Raw genomic sequence first — 24,404 nt, 5'->3', positions numbered from 1 at the left:
ATGCTTGACCACCCGGTAACATATCGGACTGAACTTTGGACAAGGAGGGATCCCATTTGGGGTATTTCCTCAGAATTGCAAAACAATGCAAATAACAAAACATCTTATTGTTAGTTGCTTTGTAATCTATGTGAGCGAATCTCTCCAAATTTTGCTCAGATTCACCACTACCCTTAGTTCGAAAATGATAACCGTAGGCGTCAACCCATTTACTTACATGTAAATTTATGTGATCCCATCGATTTTGCAAAGATTTAACGTTTCTTACCTTAATCTCATTGAGATTTTCAGCTTTAGCCTTTTCGTACTGGTTGTGAATTTCTGCCCATAACCCGCTTCTCTTAGTCTTGGTTCCCCTCTCCACATCGCCTCCTGCATTTATATAGGCTGATACAAGAGCTTTGTCTTCGGCGATACTCCATGCTTGGTTTTTCCTTTGTGCAGATGTATTGAGTTGCACTTCTGGAACAATTTCGACTTCATCATTGTCAATCTCTTCAAGATGTTGTGCTCCCGCTAATTCCTCAACATGTTCACCACTTAACTCTATTGGAGTAGCATTGCTACTACAAACTCCACCTGGAGATTGATTCATATTTTGAGTTAAATGTTCTGATATAGGGAAAAAAGCGGTATTACCAAAAGCTTGTTGATAGGATTGGGAATTATGAGGAAAATTTGGTTGTATTGGTGGAATATTATTGAAATTTGTTGGTCTTGGTTGACTACTACACCATTGAAAAAATGCAGCTTGAATTTGAGGATTACTCAACAGATTAGGGTCAACAGGAGGATTAGATTGGTTAAATTGAAAGTTTGAATTGTTAGGAAAATTCGGGTTACCACCGTAATTAGAATTATTACGATCCTTATTGAAGACTCTAAGAAATTGGAAGTGAAGTGGAGAAAAATAAACTTGAAATAAAGAAGATTAGATTAATTTTGTGTTTAAGAGTATCGTACAAGTGAAACTGAAACTTTGTGAAAATATAGCAAATTTATACTCATTTTATAGACAAAAAAATTTTATCACTGTTGGTGTTTTCGGATTTTTAAAATAAGTTACTGTTTACAAATTATAGCCGTTATACTGTTTTGGAGCAAAAAAAAAAATAAAGAAACAAGATGTTGACAAGTGTCAACAAGTTGAGCGTTGGATGATTTCCAATATAGCCGTTGTATGCTTTTGTTTGTGATTGTTGAATTAACATGGCACTTGGGCCGAGGCGAGATTTCCTTTCCAGAGAAAGGATACTACAATATCCTTTCCCTAACAGTTATCTTTCCCAAGTAATAGCATCTATCAGGATTGGGAAAGGACACCAAAAAGCCACGGAAAGGATTGTAAAAGGCCTTGATGCTGGTGCTCTAAGTGTTTTTTTTTTTTCCTTTTTTTTGACATGAAATAATACAGTATATTTTTTTACTTTTTACTTCATTGAGCTGTGAAGTACAATCAGGTGTAAGATACAAATTGCCCCCTTTGCAGTGCACAAAAGACCAACACCCAGGAGAAATAAGCAGCAAACTCGGTGTATCTGAGAAATTTGCAGATTTGAAGGCAAGAATTTCTTGCAACATCCTCCAAACAGCCGGTGGTTGGTAGAAACTTGAATATAATTACAGGCCTTATCATGAAGCCCTCTATCGTAAGTTAGGAGATATAAATGTGTTTTGCCATAAGACCAGGACGCAACAAAGTAGGGTCTCCTCCCCCTCAGGATGCAGCAAAGTAGGGTCCATCATAGTTTAGTAGTGCAGCTAGTGACATCTGCAGCCAGAAATGGAGGTAAGGTTAGCTGATCGAAAAATATTGTTAATTAGTTGATGGATAACACATTAGAAACTGTAAAAAGTTTGATATCAGCTCTTCTCAAAGAAAAAAAGTTTGATATCAGCTAATTTAAGGTAGCTTAAGCTGGGCGCTTGCAACGAGAATGACAGAAGTTAGCACATTAGTATACAATAGCTTAACTTGGTTTCTCTAGGAACACAAAAGATCATACTACATGCTAATCTGCTGTAATCATTTACGGAGACAATACGAAATATTATAAGATTCCACTCTCCAAATTTACAATTCAAGCAATAAAAATTTACAAGCAATCAACATAATTACATGGTACCTGCATGATAATAATGAGCAGTATATATTCCGCAACTTGAGAAGCTGCAACCCATGACATTGCCAGAGTGACAGCAAAGCCAAAGTTTCATTTTTTATGCACTCCAGGTCTCCAGTTATCCATGACATGCTGCAAACATTAATAGCATAGCCGCTCATTAGATTAAAATAAGCATGCAACTTGCACTGTAGCAAAAAATTGTTCAACATTTGCATACAAAAGTAGTCTGCTGTAAAAAAATGAACAGAAAAGATTACTAAGATTATCGCCCCTGGGTCTCCCAAACATGATAGATTGATAGCAGAATATATTAATGAGTAGACAAAATGCAGCCTATCATAGTACCATGTTTGTCCAAGCATATACTAGTACGACATAATCAAGGGTTCTAAATAATTTCAAATTTTCAATCTTGATGTTAGACAATTTAATTTTCACAGCAGAGAACAACATATGCATTATTCTTGATCGGTGTCACAAACTTGTTACATTTCAGAATTTCACACCCAATTTCCATTTTCTTCTACACCCTTTAAATATTTTTTTACAAGGCCACTCCTTCACCCACTCCACCAACTCTCTCTATTTCGACATCTACTTATGAGTTTTTGGTGCTAAAGAAAACGGCTCCTCAAGAATTTTAATTAATAAGTTAATACTACATTCATTTCTGAAAGTTCTAACGCGAAACTTTTCACGCTTGCCATTGTAAATCTCTGACCAATTATATCTCTAGTAATGTGTTTCCTCTTGAATAAATGCATCAATTTGACTTTTGCACTATTCAGATACTAACTTTGACTAGATTTTTAGTAATACATTAAGACCAAATGTTATTATGTAAAGTTTTGTTGAATTAATCACAACTACATTTTCATGATATCAATTTTATAATATCAATTTTTATAAATTAAAATACAAAATTAAAGATATTATATTAATAGTCAAAGTTATGCATTCGCATGTATGTCAAACAAAGTGATGCGGTAACTGAGATATGGAGGGAGTATTTATTTATTTTTTAAAAATTTTTTTTTTTAAAAAAAGGGTTGATATTTCGAAAATACATATTGGGACGAATCTAACAAGACTCTATATCAAAATATTTTTTTTAGGTGGAAATTTTTGTGAATGTCAAATATCAAAGTATAAAAACTTTCGGGAACAAAGGTAGTATAATAAGAGAAAAGGCACTTCAACCGTAACTCATGATTGACTTGATACACTTTCAAAAGATCCAAGCATGCGGAAAATTTCATTTGACATAGAACCTGATATTATTTTAGCGAGCTAATTACGATTTACTAAATTAAGAGTGTCAAGACTCAATAGAGGATCGAACTCACCTAAATACTACGTATAAGTATTTGAACAAACAGTTCAAACAAAAACCAATCTAGAAAAACTAAAATGGAAAAGCATGCATCTCATAGCTCCTAACAAGATTTTAAGCAAACTCAATAATTGTTAGACCTCTAGTAACAATAAATCACAAAAAATAATTCAATCCTTAAAGAAATTATACTCCAACCTAAAACAACAAATGGAACTTATTTGTAATGCATAAAGTATTAGGTAAGGTCACATTAGGAATTCTCATCATAATTCCAGTGAGGGGTAGCTTGAGCAAGGAGAAGAGGGAAATCAGGTAGTCTGTAAATTCAGAGAACAGGTATTAAAAAAAAAAAAAAAAAGAAATAAAAAAGGAGATGAATTATAATGAGTTAATTTAACTTTATTTTGCTCAGCAATTAGCATTGGAAGCATCCAGCCACTCAAAAAACTGTGCTTGCAATCCCATTTATAAATTTAATAGCATATCATGAAACAACCACTTTCATATACAGCTCCTTACAAACTAAAATATATGGATTTCTTATTCTAATGCCTTTCAAGTATGGTATTACATAGAGGTCAGGCCATGAATATTAGCAAAGTCACATTAAGAAAGTAGTTACCTTGTCAAATATACATTCAGTTGCAGATTCATGCCTTGCTGCTCCCCAGTTACGATCAATGTTTCACATGCTCCCCAGATAAGATCAATCTATCACATGTAATGGTGTTTCGACTCCATTTGTTTCCCCTCAACTATAACTCTTACTGTCTTTGCAATTCCACAATTTTGGCCAGTCCCGGTGAAATATAGTTTGTAGTCATTGTAGGCATTGCAAGTTGCAATTAGGAGACAAGGCTGCCAATTTTTGACCCCTAAGGCCCCACCAATTGCAGGTTCTCTACCTAGCTGTAGGAGATATTCACAGTTGTGCAAAGATCCATTGAACCTCAAATATGAAGAAGATGCAGTTTACCCAGCATTGGAAGACACTTGATATTCATCATCCAGTAGAGTTATAGGATGCTTAAGCTGCTTAGTGGAATTAATACTTCTACGTAAGTAATCATAATTGATGTACATGAGAAAGTCAAGAAACAGACTTTTCTCTGGTATACCTGCTGAAGCTTCCATGTCTTCTTGCAAATCACTGTAAGCCTTATCAATGATCTTATATGTAACATTATCGAATTCAAAACCGATCTCATGGAACATTTGGGCCCACATCAAAGTCTTTTGAGGTATCCCTTGCTTGTAAAACTGAGAAAGCAACAAATTAATGGTACCGACATTTGGAATAAAAGCTACCTTGAGCAACTTTGCAGCCAGCATCATGGCACGATCCAGAATATCACCACAAACTCCATTCATCATAATGTTGTATGTGATGGAATTTGGAACAATACCAGCTGATACTAGCTCATCCAACATTGTTATAGCTTGATTTACCCTCCGACTAGAACAAAGCCCGTGCATGTGAATATTATAGGTTGTGATGTCAGGGCTCCAACCACAAAAATGCATTTTATGTAAAATGTCATTGGCACTAGCTAAGTCAAATGCTTTACAATATCCATTAATAAGTGTGTTGTAAGTCACTATATCTGGAGACAAACCAGTCCGATGCATCTCCACAAAAGCATCATTAGCTGACTTCATTCTCCCCTGTTTACAGAATCCATTGATAATAATGTTAAAGGTACAATTGTCTGGAACCAAACCCATTTGCTTCATTTCTCTCTCTAATTTTAGAGCTTCATTCATCATACCACTGTTACATAAGCCTAAAATTAAAGAGTTGTATGCAAAGTTGTTCGGCATGCATCCTCTCATTTTCATTTCTGTAAAAACAGCAAAGGCCTCCTCCACAAAGCCAGCTTTAGAAAGCCCATCAATGTAAGCAGAGAAGGCAACAGCGTCAGGGGATAACCCACTCTGATTCATTTCATACCACAAGGTTTGAGCCCCTGACATGTCCCCTTTCTGGCAATAGCCATCTAGAAGAGCAGTAAAGGAAACTTTATTTACAGGAAAACCATTTGCTATCATATGATTTATAAGTTCCTTACCTTCTTGCAACCTACCCTTGTTGGACAAACCTATGAGCAAAGAGCTACACGTGGATGAGGTAGGAGAAAGGCCAAATTTAACCATTATTTTATAAACTCTGAAGGCTTCTTCTTCTAGCCCCACTTTAGCATAAGCTGCAATTATGGAATTAAAAGCAGTAACACCGATAGGGAGCCCCCTCTCAATCAGATCCTCTAACAATTTCATGGCCTCGTCTAACCGATTAGCCCAGCACAATCCAGAAACTGAAAGATCAGGCAATGAAGCATCTGGTATGAGTTGTGATGATAAAAATTCACCTAAGACACGTTCTGCATCCTCTACCCTCCCATACTTATAGCGTCCAGCAACTAATATATTAAAAGTTATAGCATCAGGAGCTATGTTTTTCTTCCTCATTTCATCAAAAACTCCATTTGCTTCAACTATATTTCTTGCTTTTACATATCCATCAATTAGGGCATTATACATGAAGATATTAGGACTGAGGCCTAATTCAATAACTCCATCAAATAATTTCCTTGCTGCTGATACATTACCTTCTTTACACAACGAATTTATAATCGTAGTCATGGAAACACAACTTGGATTATAGCCATTTTCAATCATCAAATGCATCCAAGTCAATCCATCAGTAGTTCTCCCTCTTCTACAACAAGCACTGATCAAAATATTATAGGTATATACATCTGGTTGACATTGAAACTTCTGCATTACATGTAATAAGCTCTCTCCCGTCACAAGACAACCACTTTTACAAAATCCAAGAATCATAATATTGAATGTAAAATTCGATGGGCAAGGCCCTCTACGAACCATATCTCTAAACAATTTCCATACACTACCATAGTCACCAACCCTAAACAACAACTTAAACAATACACTAATAGCCGACAAACTTGGTACCAAACCAACATCCCTCATTCGCTTCACCACATCCAATGCAATATAAACAAAACCCGCATTCACAAAACCCCTCATAAGCGAATCAAGTACCGAAAAATCCGACTCATAATCAAAATGTTGGCTCCACATGAGCTCCAAAAATTCAATACTTCTACAAGACCCAATTCTCAATATAACCCAAGAAATGACATCCTGAGCAAGCAATCTAAGATTCTCGGACGCGAGCAAATGTGCAACAACACAACAATGTTTAATAGTATCATGAGAATGATCCTGAAATGCAAGCTTAAAAAATGCAGCAGCAGTTTCCCTACTATCAAACAATTTCATGATCTTAAACAGAATAAAGGGGCAAAAACTTTGTGAAAACCCCATCAAATTATCAAATTCCTGATGCTTAATCATTCTAGATAACCCAACAAAAATTCTACGCCTCTCATTTGAATTAATAACATCAAAATTAATCGAATTAGAGCATGGAAAAGGCAAAAATTGACAAAGAAAATGATGGGTACAAGTAAATTTTGAAGAAAATGAAGAAAAAGTATGATTAAAGGGTGCAAAATGAGTAAAAGGGATCTGGGTAAATGAGGAAATGAGGGTTTTAGGAGAGAGATTGTAAGGAAGAAAGAGAAAGCGAGGAAGAAGGCGACTTACCTTGAGAAAGTTGCAGTGTCGACTGCTAAGAATAACAGACATTCGGTGAAGATTGTAACGCCGGAAAACGCTGTTTTTCCGGCGAACAAAGAAGGTTTTAGAGGGGTTTATCGGAGGTTTTTGCTGCTTGTGACAGTCTTATGAATTTGGTAGACACTGGACAACGAACTAGAGAGAGGTGAAGTTTTAAGCTGCTTGTTCAATTCTTGTTCACTTCAGTAGTTAAATCTAATATAATATATATAAATAAAGTATGCATTTTTTATTTTATGGAGAGTATTCGGAGCGCCACGTAAACAAAGGTATTATTTTAACCAATAAGAAATTAGATTTTTATTTTATTTTAGAATTAAAAAATTCACTCGCCACCTAGATAAAAGTGACGAATTAGATTTGATATATCTCCGATTTTAATGCCACGTAGATTGAAATCAACAAATTAAATTATTTTCATGGGAAAAAAGTAAAAATCCAATTACATAGATAATTTACAAGTACATCAAAAAGATAAATAAATAAATAAAACAAAAACCCACATTTCAATCCCCAAAAGTCCAAAACCCAACCATCAAACCACGCAAATTACATATGAATATCTATCTTTTTTTTTTTTGACAAGAATATCTATCTTATTAATTCAATATTAGGATTTGATAAACATAACTATGGTTTTTATTATTATTATTATTATTATTATTATTATTATTATTTATAAGTAGTTTTAATTTATTTTAATAATAACCCAATAAAATTAGATTTGTGTCTTATTTTAGAATTAATAATTTTACTTGCCAAAAAAAACAACAATAATCTTCAATTTTTATCTTATCTAGCAACCCATATCATGATTAGATAATAAAAAATTTTATAAGAGATTTATTTGCTACACATATATACGTAGTATAAGATATGATGATATTAAAGATTTGTATACATCCTCTCAAAAATATACATATATTTTTTTCTATTATAAATAGACACTATATATATACTGCACACGCACAACTAATCCACCATGAGCTTTAATTCATCAAAACTATATAATACAAAAATGCAAATATGTGAATATTATTTATCTACTCTTTTTCATGGTGTGAATTTTTTTTAGGACTAAGGGCCTGTTCTCTTACGTTGAAATTCAGTTCAGTTCAGCTGAGTTCAGTTTAGTTCAGTTCAGTTCAGTTCAGTTCAGCTGAGTTCAGTTCAGTTCAGCTCAGTTCAGCTCAGTTCAGTTCAGTTCAGTTCAGTTCAGCTGAGTTTAGTTCAACTCAGCTCAGTTCAGTTCAGTTCAGCTCAGCTCCTAATTTCCTTCTCTTATAAAATATTCATTTCAGTTCAGTTCAGTTCAGCTGAGTCCAGTCAATGAAAACAGGCCCTAATTCGTTGATTAACAAATAATATTGGAAAAATAATGTAAGTATATCAATGCTTTCTAATGGTAAACAAAATAAATTGATCGTCATTCATTATATTCTAAGATGTATGTTTTGTTTATTCTACCTAATCTAATTGTGTTACTTATCATATTAAATTTTGTTAAACAATTTAATTATAATTTAATATTATTATTTTGTATTTGAAGGGATTATGTCCATGCACCAATTAAAGGAAATTTTGTCAAATACTTATAAATCCAAAAGAAGAATGTGTAGATTGAAAAAGTAAGTCTGCAACTATAGTCTTATAATAGAAGGGGGAAAAAAATTAAAAATTGTAAGAGATGTCTCTAATCTAATATATATAAATAAAGTAGGCATTTTTGGAGAGCATTCGGTGTGCCACATAAGATTAGGTCTTATTTTGTCTAATGAAAAATTAGATTAATAATTTAGAATTAATAAATTTACTCGCCACTTAAGCAAAAGTGACGAATAAAAATTAAGAATTTTGACACATAGGTAAAAACATCGAATAAAGAATAATTAAATTTTAAATTATTTTTAAAAACCAATAATTATCTTCTCACAAAAAAAAATGTAATATCTTTTTACATTTATGGATGCAAATTTTTGATCGCAAATATCTTTAATCTCTCCCTAGCAAATATTATAAAACTTTGATTTTAATATTGTACTCATCGAGACGAATAAAACTAAATCTTAGATGACTATTTTCCCATAATTTTTAATAGTTAAACAATTATACAGTACATGAGACTAACATTTTAAACAGAACGAGTATATTAAATAAACACATAAGCAAAAGACTTATTTTGGTCAATAAAAAAAACAAGATTTGTCATTAAATTTTTTAATTAAAAATTTTAACTTGTCACATAAGCAAAATTAGTGAATAAGGTTTGAGATTTTAAATCCAAGCATCACGTAAAATAAATAAAACAACAAAAGATAACAAAAGTGTTAAAATTAAAAAAATATCTTATGATATTAAGAATTTTATCCATAAATCTAATGAATGATCTTCATAAATATACAAAATTTTAAATTAAATTAAAATGATTTACTAGAACCGGCTACATCTAGTTTAAATTATTTTAAGGAAAAATTAGAAAATAGCATCACGAAAAAACCTAAATTTTTATTATAACACCACAATAAAGAATTTTTTTTATTATAACACCACAAAAAAATCACAAAAAATGATTTCACCACTACTTAGCGGTTTTTTTGGACGAAATCCGTTAATGGAGCATTAGAAGACACGTGTCAAGTAACCAAAGGTTTAAATAAATTGATAAAAAAAAATGGAAAAAAAAAACCAACCCATAACCCAGCCAGCCCACCGTCCAGCACCAGCACCAGCACCAGCACCAGCCCCAGCCGCGACTACCGCCGGCATCCCCCGCTCCTACACCGTCGAAAGCCACCCCTTCAACCGCCGCTCCACCTCTTCTCCCATTCCCCCTCCCTAAAATTCACCCCAAGCCCTTTAAACTACCACAAAACCCATACCTAACCGCCGCAAAATCCACCACCATTTCTCAAAGCGCCGCAAAATCCACACCCATTTCCCCATTTCTGCAAAATTGGCGGCCGAAATCGACCAATCGAGGGCTGTCATGGTCAATTTCGATCGTTTTGAGGGTGAAAGGTAAGGAGATGGTTTTTTTGGGGTTGATGTTGCGGTGGGTAAGTGATGATTTGTGGTGATTAGGCAGGGTTGGGGTGGTTTTTGGGGAGGGGGGAGAGGGGAAAGGAGGGTGTCGTCGATTTTTATGGGGGAAGGGGATGGCAGCGGCTTAGGTTAGTCTGCCGGCGCGGCTGGGGAAGGTGGTGCTGCCGGTGGTGGGGCTGGCTGGGTTTGGGTTTGGGTTTTTTCTTTTTTTTTAATTAATTTTTTTTCTTTTTTAATTATTTAAAAAAAAACCAATAAACATTTTGACACGTGTCTATTATGGCCCCATTAGACCACTCTCATTCATGGGTGAAAAAAAAAATGCCATTATCTCTCTATCCACTTTCTCACTTCTCTTTTCCACTTTTCCTCATGGGCATTTTATTTTTATAACTTCTCATACACTCATGGGCTAAAATAAAACCCCACACCACTCTTTCTCCTACTTTTTCTCTCTCCTACCCATTATCATCATCATCATCTAATTATTTATATGATTATGAATGTTAACAATAAATTGTACATTGTGTATGCTAATGACGTTATTATTTTATTCAATTGATCGACTTTTACATATCAAATAATAAAGCATTAACATTACATATTTTTTTAATTAAAAAAATCATATATTTTCATTTTTCCTGATAATTAAACACAAGCTTATTGATGCTCAGGACCAAAATTTGCCAAAAATGCTCGATAATTAAACACAACCAACGGCTCCTTTTTACATTTTCAAGTTTTGTTATTCTTTTTTTTTATTATTATAATTAAACATGGAGGCCCACCTTCACTGTAGTTTTTACCATTAGCCATAGCTATGGGCATTTGCCATTTTCCTCACGGTCATAATTTTTATTGCCCATGAGTGTGGAGCTATAATTCTCATTTTTTTCCCCTTAATTCTCCTCATGGGCAAAATTATGCCCATGAGTGAGAGTGCTCTTCTTAACGGATTCCATCCAAAAATCCGTTACGAGGTGGTGAAATCAAAATTTTGAGTTTTTTTTTTTTTTTTTTTTTTTTGTGGTGTTATAATAAAAGTTTTTTTTTTATTTTTTTTTTATGTGGTGTTATAATTAAAATTTGGGGTTTTTTATTTTTCTATTTTTTTTTTGTGGTGTTATTTTCTAATTCTTCCTTATTTCAATTGAAAAAAAATATATACTTCCTCCGTTTTTTTTATGGCTACACTTTTATTTTCACGGTCTTCTACGCATTTTTTTAAGAAGTGAGAGATAAAGAGAAAAATAAGAGGGACTCATGTGGGTAGGAGAGATATAGAGAGAAAGAATTGTAAAAAATGGAAAGTGTTGCAACTAATTAAAAATTTCCAATAGGAAAGTGTAGCAACTAAAAAGAAACGGAGGAAGTATGTTTTTAATGAATTGAAATTATTTGTGCTAAATATAAATTATTTTTATTAAACTAAAATCATCTAACTGAATTGAAATTTTGTTCTTACCGATACATAACATGTGGCCAGAGTTACTTATTCTGGGGTTACTTATTCAGTATTTACTCGTTTGGTCAGGGGTTACATGTAGATTGAGGTACTGTAAAATTAGAAAGATATAAAGATTGAAATGTGGGCTGAATTTGATTAATGTATGTATGAAGCTGTGACGTGTTTAGAACACTGTCTTAGAAGCAAAATTCGCCCCGACTATGGTGCAATTGGAGATGTCGTTGCCCCCGAAGATTTAACAAAGCGATCTCTCTTAATGTGCACTCAGAAAGATAGATTAGGAACTCACAATATGCTTAGAACTAATTTAGAGAAAAACTAAAAGAATAGAGGAAGAAGAAGAAAGAGTTTTCTGTGTGTTTCAACAGACATGAAAAGATCAGTTTATAAAGATGAAGAAAATCGTAACTGATGAAGAGAATCATCAAGCCACGAAATAATCGTGGGGAAAAAAATCAGCGACAGTTACAAACATTTTAAAAACCGAGTCAAATGTTGTTGTGGGCTTCGTAACTGAACAATCTCATAAAAGCTGGAACGCCAGTTACGACTTGGCCCAAAAAGGTAACCACGCCGCGCACATGTCACGAATCGAACCGGTCGGACATGCCCCCTTCTAGCCCACAAGTCCACAACAATAAGAAAAGCACTTCAAACATCAAAGTATAAACACACATATTTAAACCAAGTAAAACCTTCCTTATCCCACCAATGTGGGACAATGATTTTTTTTTCCAAAACAAATAAAGAACTTCCTTAGCATTATTTCCAACATTACTTATTTAGGGGTTATTCGTTTGGTCAGAGGTTACTTATTTAGGGGTTACTTATTCAAGGGTTACTCGATCGATCAGGGGTTATTCACACACAGAAAACGTGTTAACCGATTGAGTAAATTTAGAATAAGTAATCCCTGATCGACAGAGTAACCTCTAAATAAGTAAGGAAAAATTAGAAATATTAATCCCAACTTTCATCATTTTTGGTAGAATAATCCCAACTTTGAAGTATACAGGAATAATCCGAACTTTAGGAGGTCTTCTTTTTCTTCAATCCCTAACCGGTCAACAATAGTCAATGACCTACTATATCAGGTCACTTAACACGTATCAAGCCCTGATTAGTCCATAAAGTACAAAAAAAAAAAAAAAAAAATAAGAACAAAAACCAAAAAATAAGAAAACCCAGCCAACCTCCCATCCCCCACCGTGCACCCTTACCTCCATCACCACTGCCAGAATGCCACCTTTCCCCTCACTGGAGCACCGCCTATCCCCCACCCCTTGCGTCGTCGTATTCCCCCCTCCTCGAAACCCCCTTCCTATTCCACCACGCAACCATCGAAACCCCAAGTTCACAGCCACCGAAACCCCAAAATCGCAGCCACCAATACCCCAAATCGCATATTCGATGGAGTTTCACAAATTCAGGGGTGTGTTAGGTGTTTTCGGGATTAGGAGAGAGAAAATCATGACCAAAGTTATTTTGGACAACCATTGGGAGTCTTTGCTTATGGTTGGTCATGTGACTTGGTCATGGATGAGTGGAAAAAGAGAAGAAATTGTTGACCTCTATGTTTTGATGATGACCCAAGCAAACTTAACTAATGTTTTTATTAAGTTCCTGCGCGTAGATGAATGAAGTTCCCGAGAAGGAACATAGAAGAATCTGTGTTACAGACTTGGCAAAAACAAGCGAAAGAAAATCAAGTAAATATTTATCATGTTCCTTTTGGGAACAAAGGTTTATCTAGTTCCCTTTGGGAACAAGTGTGTGTCTTGTTCCTTAAGGGAACAAGCTTTGTTCATTGTTCATGATCCTGAGTGGGAACTTGGAGCGAAGCAAATTGAAGCTACAGAGTTGGAGCTTCAAACAAGAGAAGACATGAAGACTAAATTTATTTTAGGATTTATGTAAGTGTTGGGAACTTATAGTGATTTGGAACTCAGAAGGAACATACTTGGTTTTTATAAAAAAATATGAACGTATATTTTAAACTCTTTAAAAATATATTAAAATTATTTTTTCTTGAAAAGCTAAAGATTTTGATGTGACGAAATCTATTTTGGTAAAAAGATTATTTATTTTTGTAAAATAAATGTTAGATATTATTTTACAAAAATATGTCTATTAAATTTCTTTTTCTCCAAGTCAGTTTTACACGTTTTAATCTTTTCTGACCTAGTCTTAGGAATACCGTTAAAGATATTTCTATCACTTGGTCATCACGTTCCCATGTTTTTCTCAACAATCAGTTATGGATTCATGTCCTATGATCATGGGAACATGACTGTTGTGGGGAGAGTGAGAAGTCGTTTAGAGTTTATGAGTACTCTATAAATAGAGAGTTGTAAACTTTGAACGACTTACCAGACTTAACTTGAAAAACATTCTTGAAATATCTTTGAGCTTTCTTTTAGAGTCTGAGTTCCTATTGCTTAAGTTTTTCCTACACACTAGATTACAGAGTTGTATTTTGGGTTTTTGGGAAAAGGGTTGAGTGAACACTTGTTGTAGTTAGGCTTTGAGTTGAGCCTAAGAGTGTAAGAGAGAGCTTCAGAGTCGAAGCTTGTGAGTACAATTTTTTAGTTGTTTGAGGGAACAACTGTGGGAACTTGAGTTTATTGAGAAACTCAAGTAGAGGTCCTTATAGGTTGTAACAGAGTCGTTGGTCTATAGTGAAAGAGTTTAATAAAATCCGTAGTGGTCGTGGTTTTTCTTCTTGATTGGGCCCAAGAAGTTTCCACGTAAAAATCCTCTCTTGCATTTTCATGTTCCTTATAACTTTCATTTAAAATTCCGCTTTAATTTTGCTATAAGTTCTCGCCTACAATTCACCCCCCTCTTGTAGAAGTTCATCTGGATAACAGAAATTATATAAATAATCCATGACCAAGAATTTTGGGTCATCCATTGGGTGTATTTGTAGGGTGATGTGATTCCAGCGACCTTAGCAAGGCCAATGGATGACCAAAAACTTTTGGTCATGAAATTATTTATTATTATTCTCTATTATACTTTACCAATGACCAAAATTCATGACCACCCATATTTTAATACCCCAATGGTTCTCAAGAAAGTTTGGTCATGAACTTTCTCTCTCCTACTTTTATCATACCCCACTATACATCCTCTCTCTTCAATCTCACCCTAATAAATACCACGTGGCACTCTCTCATGCTTTGCCCAACAATTTAGTTTTGGTCATGGGGAAGCCTTGGTCATCACCTAAAAACCCCATTTTTTGTTTATTTTCAATATTATAATGCTAATATATTATTCTCTCTCCTCATGACCAAAGTATTGGTCACCTGCTGGCCATACTCTTAGGGTGATGGTGGTGATAGTGTTTAGGGTCATGGTGGTGGAAGGGCCATGGTTGGTGAGAAAAATTGAAAGAGGTCAAACATGGAATTTATAAGGGTAGATGAGTCATTCAATACCACGACATAAGTAATTCTATTGTGGTACTTAGTAACCCTCGTAATAACCATCGCCGTAACATCGAAATAAATAGTCAGTGGTAAACATTTTTATTTTTTTTTTATTTTTTTTTTTGGGATGGTAAACAACATTTAGGTTCTTTTTAAGGTTGTAAAATAAAAATAACCTTAACAATGATGAAAAAGATTAAAACGTTTTGAAAATATTTTTGACGTCTCTTGGATGCCATACTATTTTGCTAGTTAAAGCCACAAAGGAATTGTTACTCCACGCTTGCTTATCATTAGGCCACTTGTTGTGTCTATTCTAAAGGCAATTTGGTTCAACACTTTTACCACAAAAACCCATCAAGTAACAATAATATGATTGAAATTTTCTACTTCATATAGCTATGATTGTGTTTCCGGCATGCTTTCATATCAAATAAAGTTGGTAGTGATAGTCTTTGTTTTAACAGCTAGATGGCCAGCTAATTATAAGTGCCCATGGGAAAAAAAAAAAAAATCCCTCGATATAGACACGTTTTGAGTTTTTGCCAGTGTACAAAAAAAATTATCTGGTTTTACTTTTTCACTATAAATATTATAGTCAGTTAGTCACATGCACATGTGTATATTCAGAAAAAGTTGTCACATTTTTTAAAAGAGTGGTTTGTGATTAGCTTATCATACAAGTAGTTTGAGCTTGGTGACTAATTTCTGAACGGAACGAGTTTATTTTGGAATTACAAAGCATGTAATTTGGTCAAATAGTCTTAAACTCCTTAAGACTGTCAACTGAAGATTTTTTTTTTTTTTTTTTTTTCTTGAAGTGGATCAAATACAGAAACAGGCCTCAAGGCTTTTATAGAGACTGTTCCTCTTAGGAACTCCTCTGAAACACTCAGGAAATTGTTTCAGCCAAGCCACACAAAAGTACACATCAACAAATAAATTAATTATAATGGTAAAAAAATAAACCACTATTTAGACATAAGTTAACACTCTAATTAAGTATATATACTATACACTCAAATTTGATTATATTCACACTATAACAACCAATCTCATCCTACAGAATGCCGCCTTCGCCTCTGGAAGAAGAATCGAGATTCTGAGTTAGCCTTAGACCCTAGTGGCTTAACACTGTTAAGCCGAAAAAGGGCATTAAGCTTACTAAGTTTCTTGGTAAATGACTTGAACAACTTATTTGCAGGATGTGATCTTACCATATCCTGTTTCATGGAAACATGATCTTTTTCTAAGTCTGTTAGCCTCATTCTCATCCTTGCTACTTCTAGCTTGAGCTCGCGATTTTCTCTTCTGACCGAGGCATAGTTGTCCCTAGGAGATATTGCTCCACTTGCTGCTCCACTGCTTGATCTTTGAGGGAAATGATGTCCATTAACTGAGCCAAAGAAGAACTGATTTTGGCCCCCATTCATCGCATTTCTGAGCCTGATTTGTTCAAAGTAGAGTACCTGTACCGCCATTTGTACAGGAAGTCGTTCATTCTGAGCTGCATGACTGCAGGCTTCTTGAGAGAGTTTTTGACAATCGATAGTTTTGCATAGCCGGTATCTCTCAGAATCCTTCATGTTTGGATGAACCTGAAATAACGAGGACATATGAGGTCTAATGTTCATTCTGTTACAAGTAATTGTTTTATTTGCCTGGCTTAAGCTGATAGTTGAGACCCAGGAATATGTTTTATACTCTATCAGAAATTATAACGAAGCATGTAAATTTGTAGCTTTACAATTTCACATGTACTAGTTTATGAGAAAGTGGATGCAACAAGAAAGACACGCGTTACCTTGAGGAAGATGTCCACTGCTCTGTATAGTCCATCAGTAACTACGCGAGCATGATCAGGCAGAAGCTCTGCAAGAGCTATAAACTTGGAAGGTGTCATGTTTGAATCCAAGGCCACTTCTGCAAGAAAATTGTCTAACAATTTCGATACCTTAATAATCGAGCTTTGTTTAGGAGAGCCAGGGCTATCAAAATTGTACATCATCTCACTTTCATCCCTCAAGTGAGTATCATCATCATCATCATCCTCGTCTAAGTTCAAAAAAATTGAGAAAATCCTCAACGCCGAATCAATATCATACATAGGACTATGATTATTCACTTGAGAACTAGCAGGAATAAGTATGTCTTCCAAGATTGCTTGGTCTAATTGCAAGCCAATCCTTCTCTCTAAGTCGGCTCTACAAGATGTAGAGGCCAACTGCGCGATTGCACTCTTTAATAAGCTTGAAAGGAATGCCATAGGAACCAAGCTTTTCCTAGATTGTGTCGGTAACAAGCTCACCAAAGTTTCAACAAGTACCCTTTGTTTCTTTTGTAGTTCTAAATCCAAGTAGTTCCCCTTTAGAAGTTGTGGATCTCTTACAACAACGCCTTGAAGAGAAGTTTGAGCATAGTTTATCAAAATCTTGCTTATCAAATCTTGTTTAAGACCCTTCAATTTTACTGCTGTCAAAACCCTTTGGAAGAAATCAAGATTCAAGACTGTTAATGATTTTCCCCACCAATCAGCTGGTGTTTCTGGCTCTAAAGTCGATAATCCTTTTACTGGGAAGTTATGTTCGAGTTTTAATAATCCCGAACACAGCTGCTCCTTACTTGCATTATTAGCAATTGCAGCAACTATCCTGTTAACCAGATTAATATCCTCTGCTATAGGCAAGAGTGTCTCGCATTTGTGTAAAACTGATATGGAGTTTGATATATTTGGGAGGACCATGTCTTTAAGATATACCTCAGTTCTTGTTTCTAGGCTTTTCTCTGTATACTCTTCAGTCATTTCAAGGAAATGTGCTGCACAGCGTAGCATAGCTACATTCGATAGAGTGATTTCAACATTGATCCCATAACAAAACTTGGCAGCAAGCTCAAATGCCTCTGATCCGCCTGGCACTGATGGGAGACTAATCTTCGAGATCTTTGAATCCTTCGCCTCTAACAACAGTTTCCTGATTCTTCCACTGCGAGAAACAAGAGGAAACTGCAGCAAAATACATGCATTGTTAGTTACTGACACTCCTATGTTATCTAAATCTTATACTAATATTCATTAAGAATTAAAGGGGATGCAAAATACTCCAAACATATCAAATTAAGCAATTTCACATCTAACTAGAACAATAACACGAATCAGTCTATAATGAAAGAAGAACAGAAAGAAGCTAAAGAAGGTTTTGCTGTCAAAGTAAGAACAAAGCATTTGTGCAGAAAAATCTGTAGCCTTATCAGGCAGAGTACTTACTTTGTGAAGTGCAAAGCAGGCAGCGCCTACTTCGATGGACAGATCACTGGAAACATCAGATATTGGCCTGAAAGACACAAAACAGCAGAAAGTTGGTTTCAGATGGACAAAAACAAGAAGACGGGACTGAATCTAAAACACTAACTGCACCCATACATGATTCCTCTCTGACAATCAGTTTTTATCAACTGCTATGCTTTCGTTTACTATTTTTTCTGTCACAGACTCGCAGTCACAGAATACATCAGACCATATAATAGTTTTTGAATTATAAGACCTAAGGACTGCCACTATGATTTCTTTCAGAAAGTTAGCATCTGATGTAACTGAAAGTTCCCATTTACTGACTGTCATATGACTGTGACATCAGTGGTCCACAGAAGATAAACTTTCTTTTCGAGCAGAGAATTTTCGTGGGGTCTTAGAACACAAGTGCTGAAAAACATGAGGCTGAAGTTGGTTATTTGATATGTAACTGTTTTGGTTTGTAGTCCATACAAATCTACAAGATAACAAAGTTCCTCAATCAGATTGCTTACGATTTATCCGTACTGAGTTGGTAGCCCCTCGAAAATGAGGTTGATTACTAATGTGGACAAAAATATTATTGAACAATCATCTAATAATGGAATTTCTTCAGGATTATTGATGGCTCAATGCAGGTTGGTGGATAGACAGATCAGGCCCATTCGCGTGATGCAGTCATTTTCAGCAAGCTCTAAAGTTTAGTTTCTATCTTGGTTGCACAAAATTATTCTTAGGATAGTAATCTTTATTTTCGATCCTTAACTTTAAACATGTACATTCAGAGAAAAACCGAGGATGGAATCAGAAAGAGACAAGTAAAACATACTTCGTATGATTTATGAATATATATTTCCTAGGAAAATTTACGTACACATTATTGATTCATACTTCGTATTTAGTAAAGGAGGGGAAGGAAAGGAAACGAAAGGAGGGAAAGCGAAATCAAAGAAACTGTAAATTCCAATGTTTGGTGTACTGAAAGGAAGTGAAAATGAATAAATGGGAACGGAGGGAGTTATTCTTTTCTTTCAATTCTTCTCAACCAAAGGGAGAAACAAAAATAATTTCTTTTTGAATTATTTATGGTGTTATGTATTTCTTTTCTTTTTCTTTCAGGAAATTAAGATGCACAACATGAGTAGGACCGTCTTCTCTCTAGAGTCATAAGTCATAACTATGACCTAACCTCTTAAGAGTCACGACTACGACCTAGCCTCAATAGTATGAGTATAAAAGAGACATAAGACCCAATAACTATGTAAGCGAATACCAAGTCTAAATTTTACAATTTTATAGAAACTTATCAACTAAACTAGCTAACAGCCATGAAAAGATGAGAAATATACCATCTACATCTCTAACTACGGAACCGACACTGTACACTAACACTTGGCTAACAACCCTTGGTCATATTTAGGTAGAGATTATTGTTAAAGTCAACAGTTGATGAGAGAATACAAATTCATATAAGGTGAGGAACCCACCAAATTTTGTCTTGTAACTTGATTAATACACTAAACATTTGACAGTCACATAGTGATATCCATACTTGCATTATTGTTGGTCATCATTTAACTTGGAAAACATTTCTGTTTACTAACCTGATCTATACGAAAACAGAATTGAATACTACAACATTGAAAACAACTTTAGCATGCATTATTCCAACGAACTATATATAAATGTTTATAACTATAATAGTACAATATGAACTGGCAAGACAATTAAATGACAATTGACGTATTTCATTAAACGAGGAATGATTGATACAGTATTATAATCAATTCTAGGCTTAAGCTGCTGAACCATCAGCTTAAACTTTTAGTTAAGGTGATCCTTTAACTTTGATACAAACATCTTTGAACATTCTTAATGACAATTTAAGGGCCAGTTCTGATTGACTGAACTGAGCTGAACTGAACTGAACTGAATTGAACTGAACTAATTGGAGCTGAACTAAACTGAATATTTTATGGGAGGAAGATATATAATAGGAACTAAACTGAGCTGAGCTGAGATGAACTGATCTGAACTGAACTTAACTGAACTCAACTGAATTAAATATTTTATGGGAGGAGATATTAGGAACTGAACTGAACTGAACATAAACTGAAGAGAACAGACCCTAAATTGATGTTTCAAGTACAGTTAATTAGTAATGTAATTTTAGATAAAGCGGAATTTTTTATATTTTTTATTACACTTTATTGAAAAGAACCTTTTTTATGTTTGGCTGTGGTTGCATAAATTTGTCGTTGATTTATTTTGGCATAAATTATGGGAAATCTAGTGTGAAAAAATAGTCACCTCTTTTTGACTTTTTCCCAAAACTACCATTCCTAATTAGTCCCCAACTCCAAAATGTCATGAAATTCATACTATTCTAGTACTCGTTATTTAACTTATCTGGAAAATGACATAAATTCAAATCGATAAATCAAAATTCTATATTTTTTCCCACCTATTTAATTCAAATACTAGTTTTTATTTTTTATTTTGTTTTTAATAAATACTACTGATAGGTATTTATAATTACTGTTAAAAGATACAGAGTACTTCCTTTCTGTTTCATACTGCACAATTACCGTCAAAAAAAAAAAATCGTACTGTACACTTTATCTTCTTATTTGGCGGTAAAATATCAATGTACTACAGTATTTTTCGATAAAAAAGAAAAAAAAAAATTGTTGCAGCGAAGCAATTATACACGATGCAAATGATTGAATGAAAATATATTAATTGTGATTTGGAATTATATTACTGTAATAAACTAATAATTAACAATTTCTTAGTTAAAACACATAATTTAAGCAAAATAAAAAAATAAAAAAATAAAAAATCACCACAATGTTAATTTTCTAGGTAGGACTAGGAGTTAATCATCGATCAGCTGAGTTAATTCTTAACAGAACTTCTAAATAAGAAAAATAAGAAATTAAAGCTCACAAATAAAAATGTGAAATTCTACTCCCCATCCTCATTTTTTTTGGGGATTATGAGAGAATTTTATTGTCACGTGGTGTTACCGATTGTACAAAAAAATCTTTGGCACTATAAAACGGTAAAACCTTTGAATAGTACTTTGTTTCTGTCAAATAAAGAGAGAGAAGAATACATACCATTCAGTTACATGCCTTGTGCTCGAACTCGGCCTAAAAGCTCTCTTCCCAGCTATATTAGGCTTCAAATCACCCATTGTCACCACCCCCATCTCGAATTCGCTACCTTATTTATCCAAAGACAAATATATATAAATCCTTCAGTAAATTTCCTACTCGTAAACTGGTCGTAGTAGTAGACTAGTTGTAGTCAAATTCAGCTAGCAGTCCATCATATATAATATGCTAGTTTCGCCACTGGTTACTTACACACCGCGATAAGCTGGGATTTCTCTCTTGACCTCTGTATGTGTGTGTTGAGTGAGTGGTAAAAGTTACCTGAAGCTCATATTGTAGGATGAAAAAGAAGGAGAAGAAAATGAGTTAACAAAGTCATACTTTTATTAGTGTTGTAATGTGTAAGTATTATGTGTGTGTGTGTTTAAGGGGAAAGTAGGTGTTTATAATTAGTTGATTAAGGTAAAGTCAAGGAAATGAACTTATGTTGACACTTTTCGGTGAAAGTTAATTATGAAACAAAACTTTTTTAAAATTAATAAATATTTTAATTTATTGGTTTTTTTTTTTTAATTTAAAATTTTTTTAGATTAAAAATAAATGAAAAATTGAAAATTGGAGACACCAGCCGGATTGGTGATGAGATGCATTGCTTTTGGGGGGATGGTAATCATGGCTTTGTGAAAGCAACCTAACAAATTAAAGTTTTTATTTGTTTAAAATAAGGAAGAAATTATGTGTAAAGATACTAACTTTAAGTCCTTAAGCATGGAGATTATTGGGGTATATATGTTTAATCATCAACACCATACTTAACTATTCTTAATGAATGGCCTATGTTTATAGGTATACCTTATTCTACTTCATGCTTTGCATTGTTTAATATGCAACTTGTAATGTTGTTTTCTATTGTTGATGTTGTATTTTTGTCATAAATTAAATTTATTATCGAGGCTACTTTCAAAATGATGTATATCCGTATAAAATTAAAAGTACTTCTCATCGATCTTTTTCATCCTATTAGCGCTCAATGTTCGAGTCGCACTACAACATTATTTTTAAACGGTAAACTACGAAGAGGGTCCCCCACCCCATATCACAGGAATGGGGGCTGTGAGAAATTGAACCTCCATCACTTCTCATTCCTCTAGGTGAAAACGTAAGCACTACAACATAAATTATAGAAAATGTTGTATAAACTGGTATAATATCAAGAAAAGATGTGTTCATGAATGATAATGACATTAATTAACCTATAAATAACGCAGGCATACAAATCCTTATAACTTCATATAGGGTAAAAAAAAAATGTTCATAAGGTAAGATTTGATTGCACGAAAATGAGTAAAGGAATTAGCTACTTTATGAGATATGAAGTAGCTAGTTTATCCCTTTTGAGCTCTTCCTGCCCCCACAATATTCCCGGTAATGAATGGTGTAAGGTGTATACTTTTTTAGAGGTAGTCGCCCGTACTAGTTCTTAACTGAAATGAGATTAAATTAGGGTGTACCTTTTGTTATAGAAAAGGATTGTGTAACGTAACGTTTAATGGCTTTAAAAATCCATACCCCAATTCCATTGGAATCAATTAGCTAGGTAAATGAAGAATTTGAGACTCTAGGATGAACCAGCTTTTGAATTAACCATTGGAATTGGAAATTACTTATGATTGTTATGAGTGATTGTGATCGATCGGATGGAGTATAATGTAATGACAAGCTAATGGCTGGCTAATCACTGAAAAACATGATGTATTTTTGTAACATGGGACATCATATAACCTTTTGTGAACGTACTGTATTAGCATAATGTACTGTGTATCGATTATTGTAGCATATATATACTGCCACTCAATATCGTTACTCATCAAATTCTGTGTTTATATCTTTTTAATTAATTAAGAAACAAATCAGTGCTTTATTCATTTTGTTACTTTGTGTACTTTGTATTTTGTATGAAAAAAACACTAATCTTGGCTATCTACAATCATCAAGTTTTACCAATTATAGTGAGGCAATTATTAAAGTGAAGGCAACCTAGCTTAATTAGCTTTTTTTTTTTTGAGGGGAACCATACGGTGTAATCATTAATCAATGGACAAAGTGTCCGAGAGTACATAAGGAGCAACTTCCGGGGGACAATGATTCACCCAAACTTGTTCTACACCGAAAGGCCTTAATTTAGCTAAATGATGGGCAACGATATTGCCATCTCTCTTAACATGAGCCCAAGTAAAAGAAGAAAAATCATTACATAAAAATAAGATATCTTCTAGAATTCCATCAAGATCAGAGAAGTAAATCGCACCCTTGGAAAGCCGGTTCACAATAACTTGGCAATCAGTTTCCAAAATGACATCTTTATACCCATACTTCCTGGCAACACCAACAGCAAAACACAACGCCTTTGCTTCAGCCACTTCAGGAGGCCACCAAGCTCGTACTCTACGGGAAGCAGCCAGCAGCACCCTCCCTTCACCATCACGAACCACGGCACCCATTCCAGCCCAACCCTCTTCAGCTAAAGACGCATCCGCATTTACTTTAACAATGCCACTAGGAGGAGCAATCCACCTATTGCTGCTGCAAGTGCGCTTAACAGGGGCAGGGGTATAAATCTTCTTGCTATAGGCGCCAAAATCATCAACATACCTCTGCATACGAGCCAAGAGAATAGCATTTGGAGTGCACTTGCCCTCAAACACCTTCAGATTTCTCTCCCCCCAAATGCACCACATAAGGAAAGCCACTCGCTGCCTGAGCTTCACATTCACATCTTCCCAACTCACCACCATTTCGCACAAATCAGCAGGTCTCCTCTGGATCAGCTCAGCACAGCCACTGTCCTCCCAAAGCCCCTGAACACGCTGACAGTCAAACAAAGTGTGGGAGCTTGATTCCACCGCATCCCTACACCAAGGGCA

General features: G+C 34.5%; 2 protein-coding genes and 1 long non-coding RNA gene across 4 annotated transcripts; all 3 read right to left on the bottom strand.

Moving 5' to 3' along the window:
- Positions 1-1,340: 1,340 nt before the first annotated feature.
- On the bottom strand, positions 1,341-4,261 carry LOC145616255 (uncharacterized). The gene is made up of 3 exons (XR_014107615.1): positions 4,085-4,261; positions 2,127-2,255; positions 1,341-1,771 (listed from the first exon to the last, which is right to left on the bottom strand). It is a non-coding gene; the product is annotated as an uncharacterized LOC145616255 (long non-coding RNA).
- Positions 4,262-4,434: 173 nt separating this feature from the next.
- LOC145618431 (uncharacterized) lies at positions 4,435-7,273 on the bottom strand. The gene has a single exon (XM_081673199.1). It carries the CDS (start codon positions 7,135-7,137, stop codon positions 4,435-4,437), a length of 2,703 nt encoding a protein of 900 aa, XP_081529325.1. The 5' UTR covers positions 7,138-7,273.
- Positions 7,274-15,997: 8,724 nt separating this feature from the next.
- Positions 15,998-22,059, bottom strand: LOC145617617 (BTB/POZ domain-containing protein At1g03010-like). 2 transcript variants are annotated; one of them, XM_081672336.1, is made up of 4 exons: positions 21,484-22,059; positions 18,338-18,404; positions 16,877-18,076; positions 15,998-16,670 (listed from the first exon to the last, which is right to left on the bottom strand). In XM_081672336.1, the coding sequence occupies exons 1-4, from the start codon at positions 21,573-21,575 to the stop codon at positions 16,128-16,130; spliced, it is 1,902 nt and encodes a 633-aa protein (XP_081528462.1). In that variant the 5' UTR covers positions 21,576-22,059; the 3' UTR covers positions 15,998-16,127. The 2 variants fall into 2 exon arrangements, with proteins under 2 accessions (XP_081528462.1, XP_081528461.1); XM_081672335.1 differs by lacking the exon at positions 21,484-22,059 and adding an exon at positions 18,494-18,626.
- Positions 22,060-24,404: the final 2,345 nt, after the last annotated feature.

Source organism: Chenopodium album, chromosome 26, assembly GCF_948465745.1.
Source record: "Chenopodium album chromosome 26, dcCheAlbu1.1, whole genome shotgun sequence".
In the NCBI taxonomy this organism is placed as follows: domain Eukaryota; kingdom Viridiplantae; phylum Streptophyta; class Magnoliopsida; order Caryophyllales; family Amaranthaceae; genus Chenopodium; species Chenopodium album.
The sequence above is the reverse complement of the archived record's forward strand: the minus strand, read 5'-3'. Positions and strand labels throughout refer to the sequence as shown.

What these genes read in the sequence shown, in the direction of transcription:
- LOC145618431 (XM_081673199.1), bottom strand. Translation starts at nt 7,137, where the DNA reads ATGTCTGTTATTCTTAGCAGTCGACACTGCAACTTTCTCAAGGTAAGT.
- LOC145617617 (XM_081672336.1), bottom strand. Translation starts at nt 21,575, where the DNA reads ATGGGGGTGGTGACAATGGGTGATTTGAAGCCTAATATAGCTGGGAAG. An exon ending in CCTGCTTTGCACTTCACAAA is followed by an intron (nt 18,077 to 18,337) that starts GTAAGTACTCTG and finishes ATTTTGCTGCAG; the next exon opens with TTTCCTCTTGTTTCTCGCAG. An exon ending in CAGTGGACATCTTCCTCAAG is followed by an intron (nt 16,671 to 16,876) that starts GTAACGCGTGTC and finishes TCGTTATTTCAG; the next exon opens with GTTCATCCAAACATGAAGGA.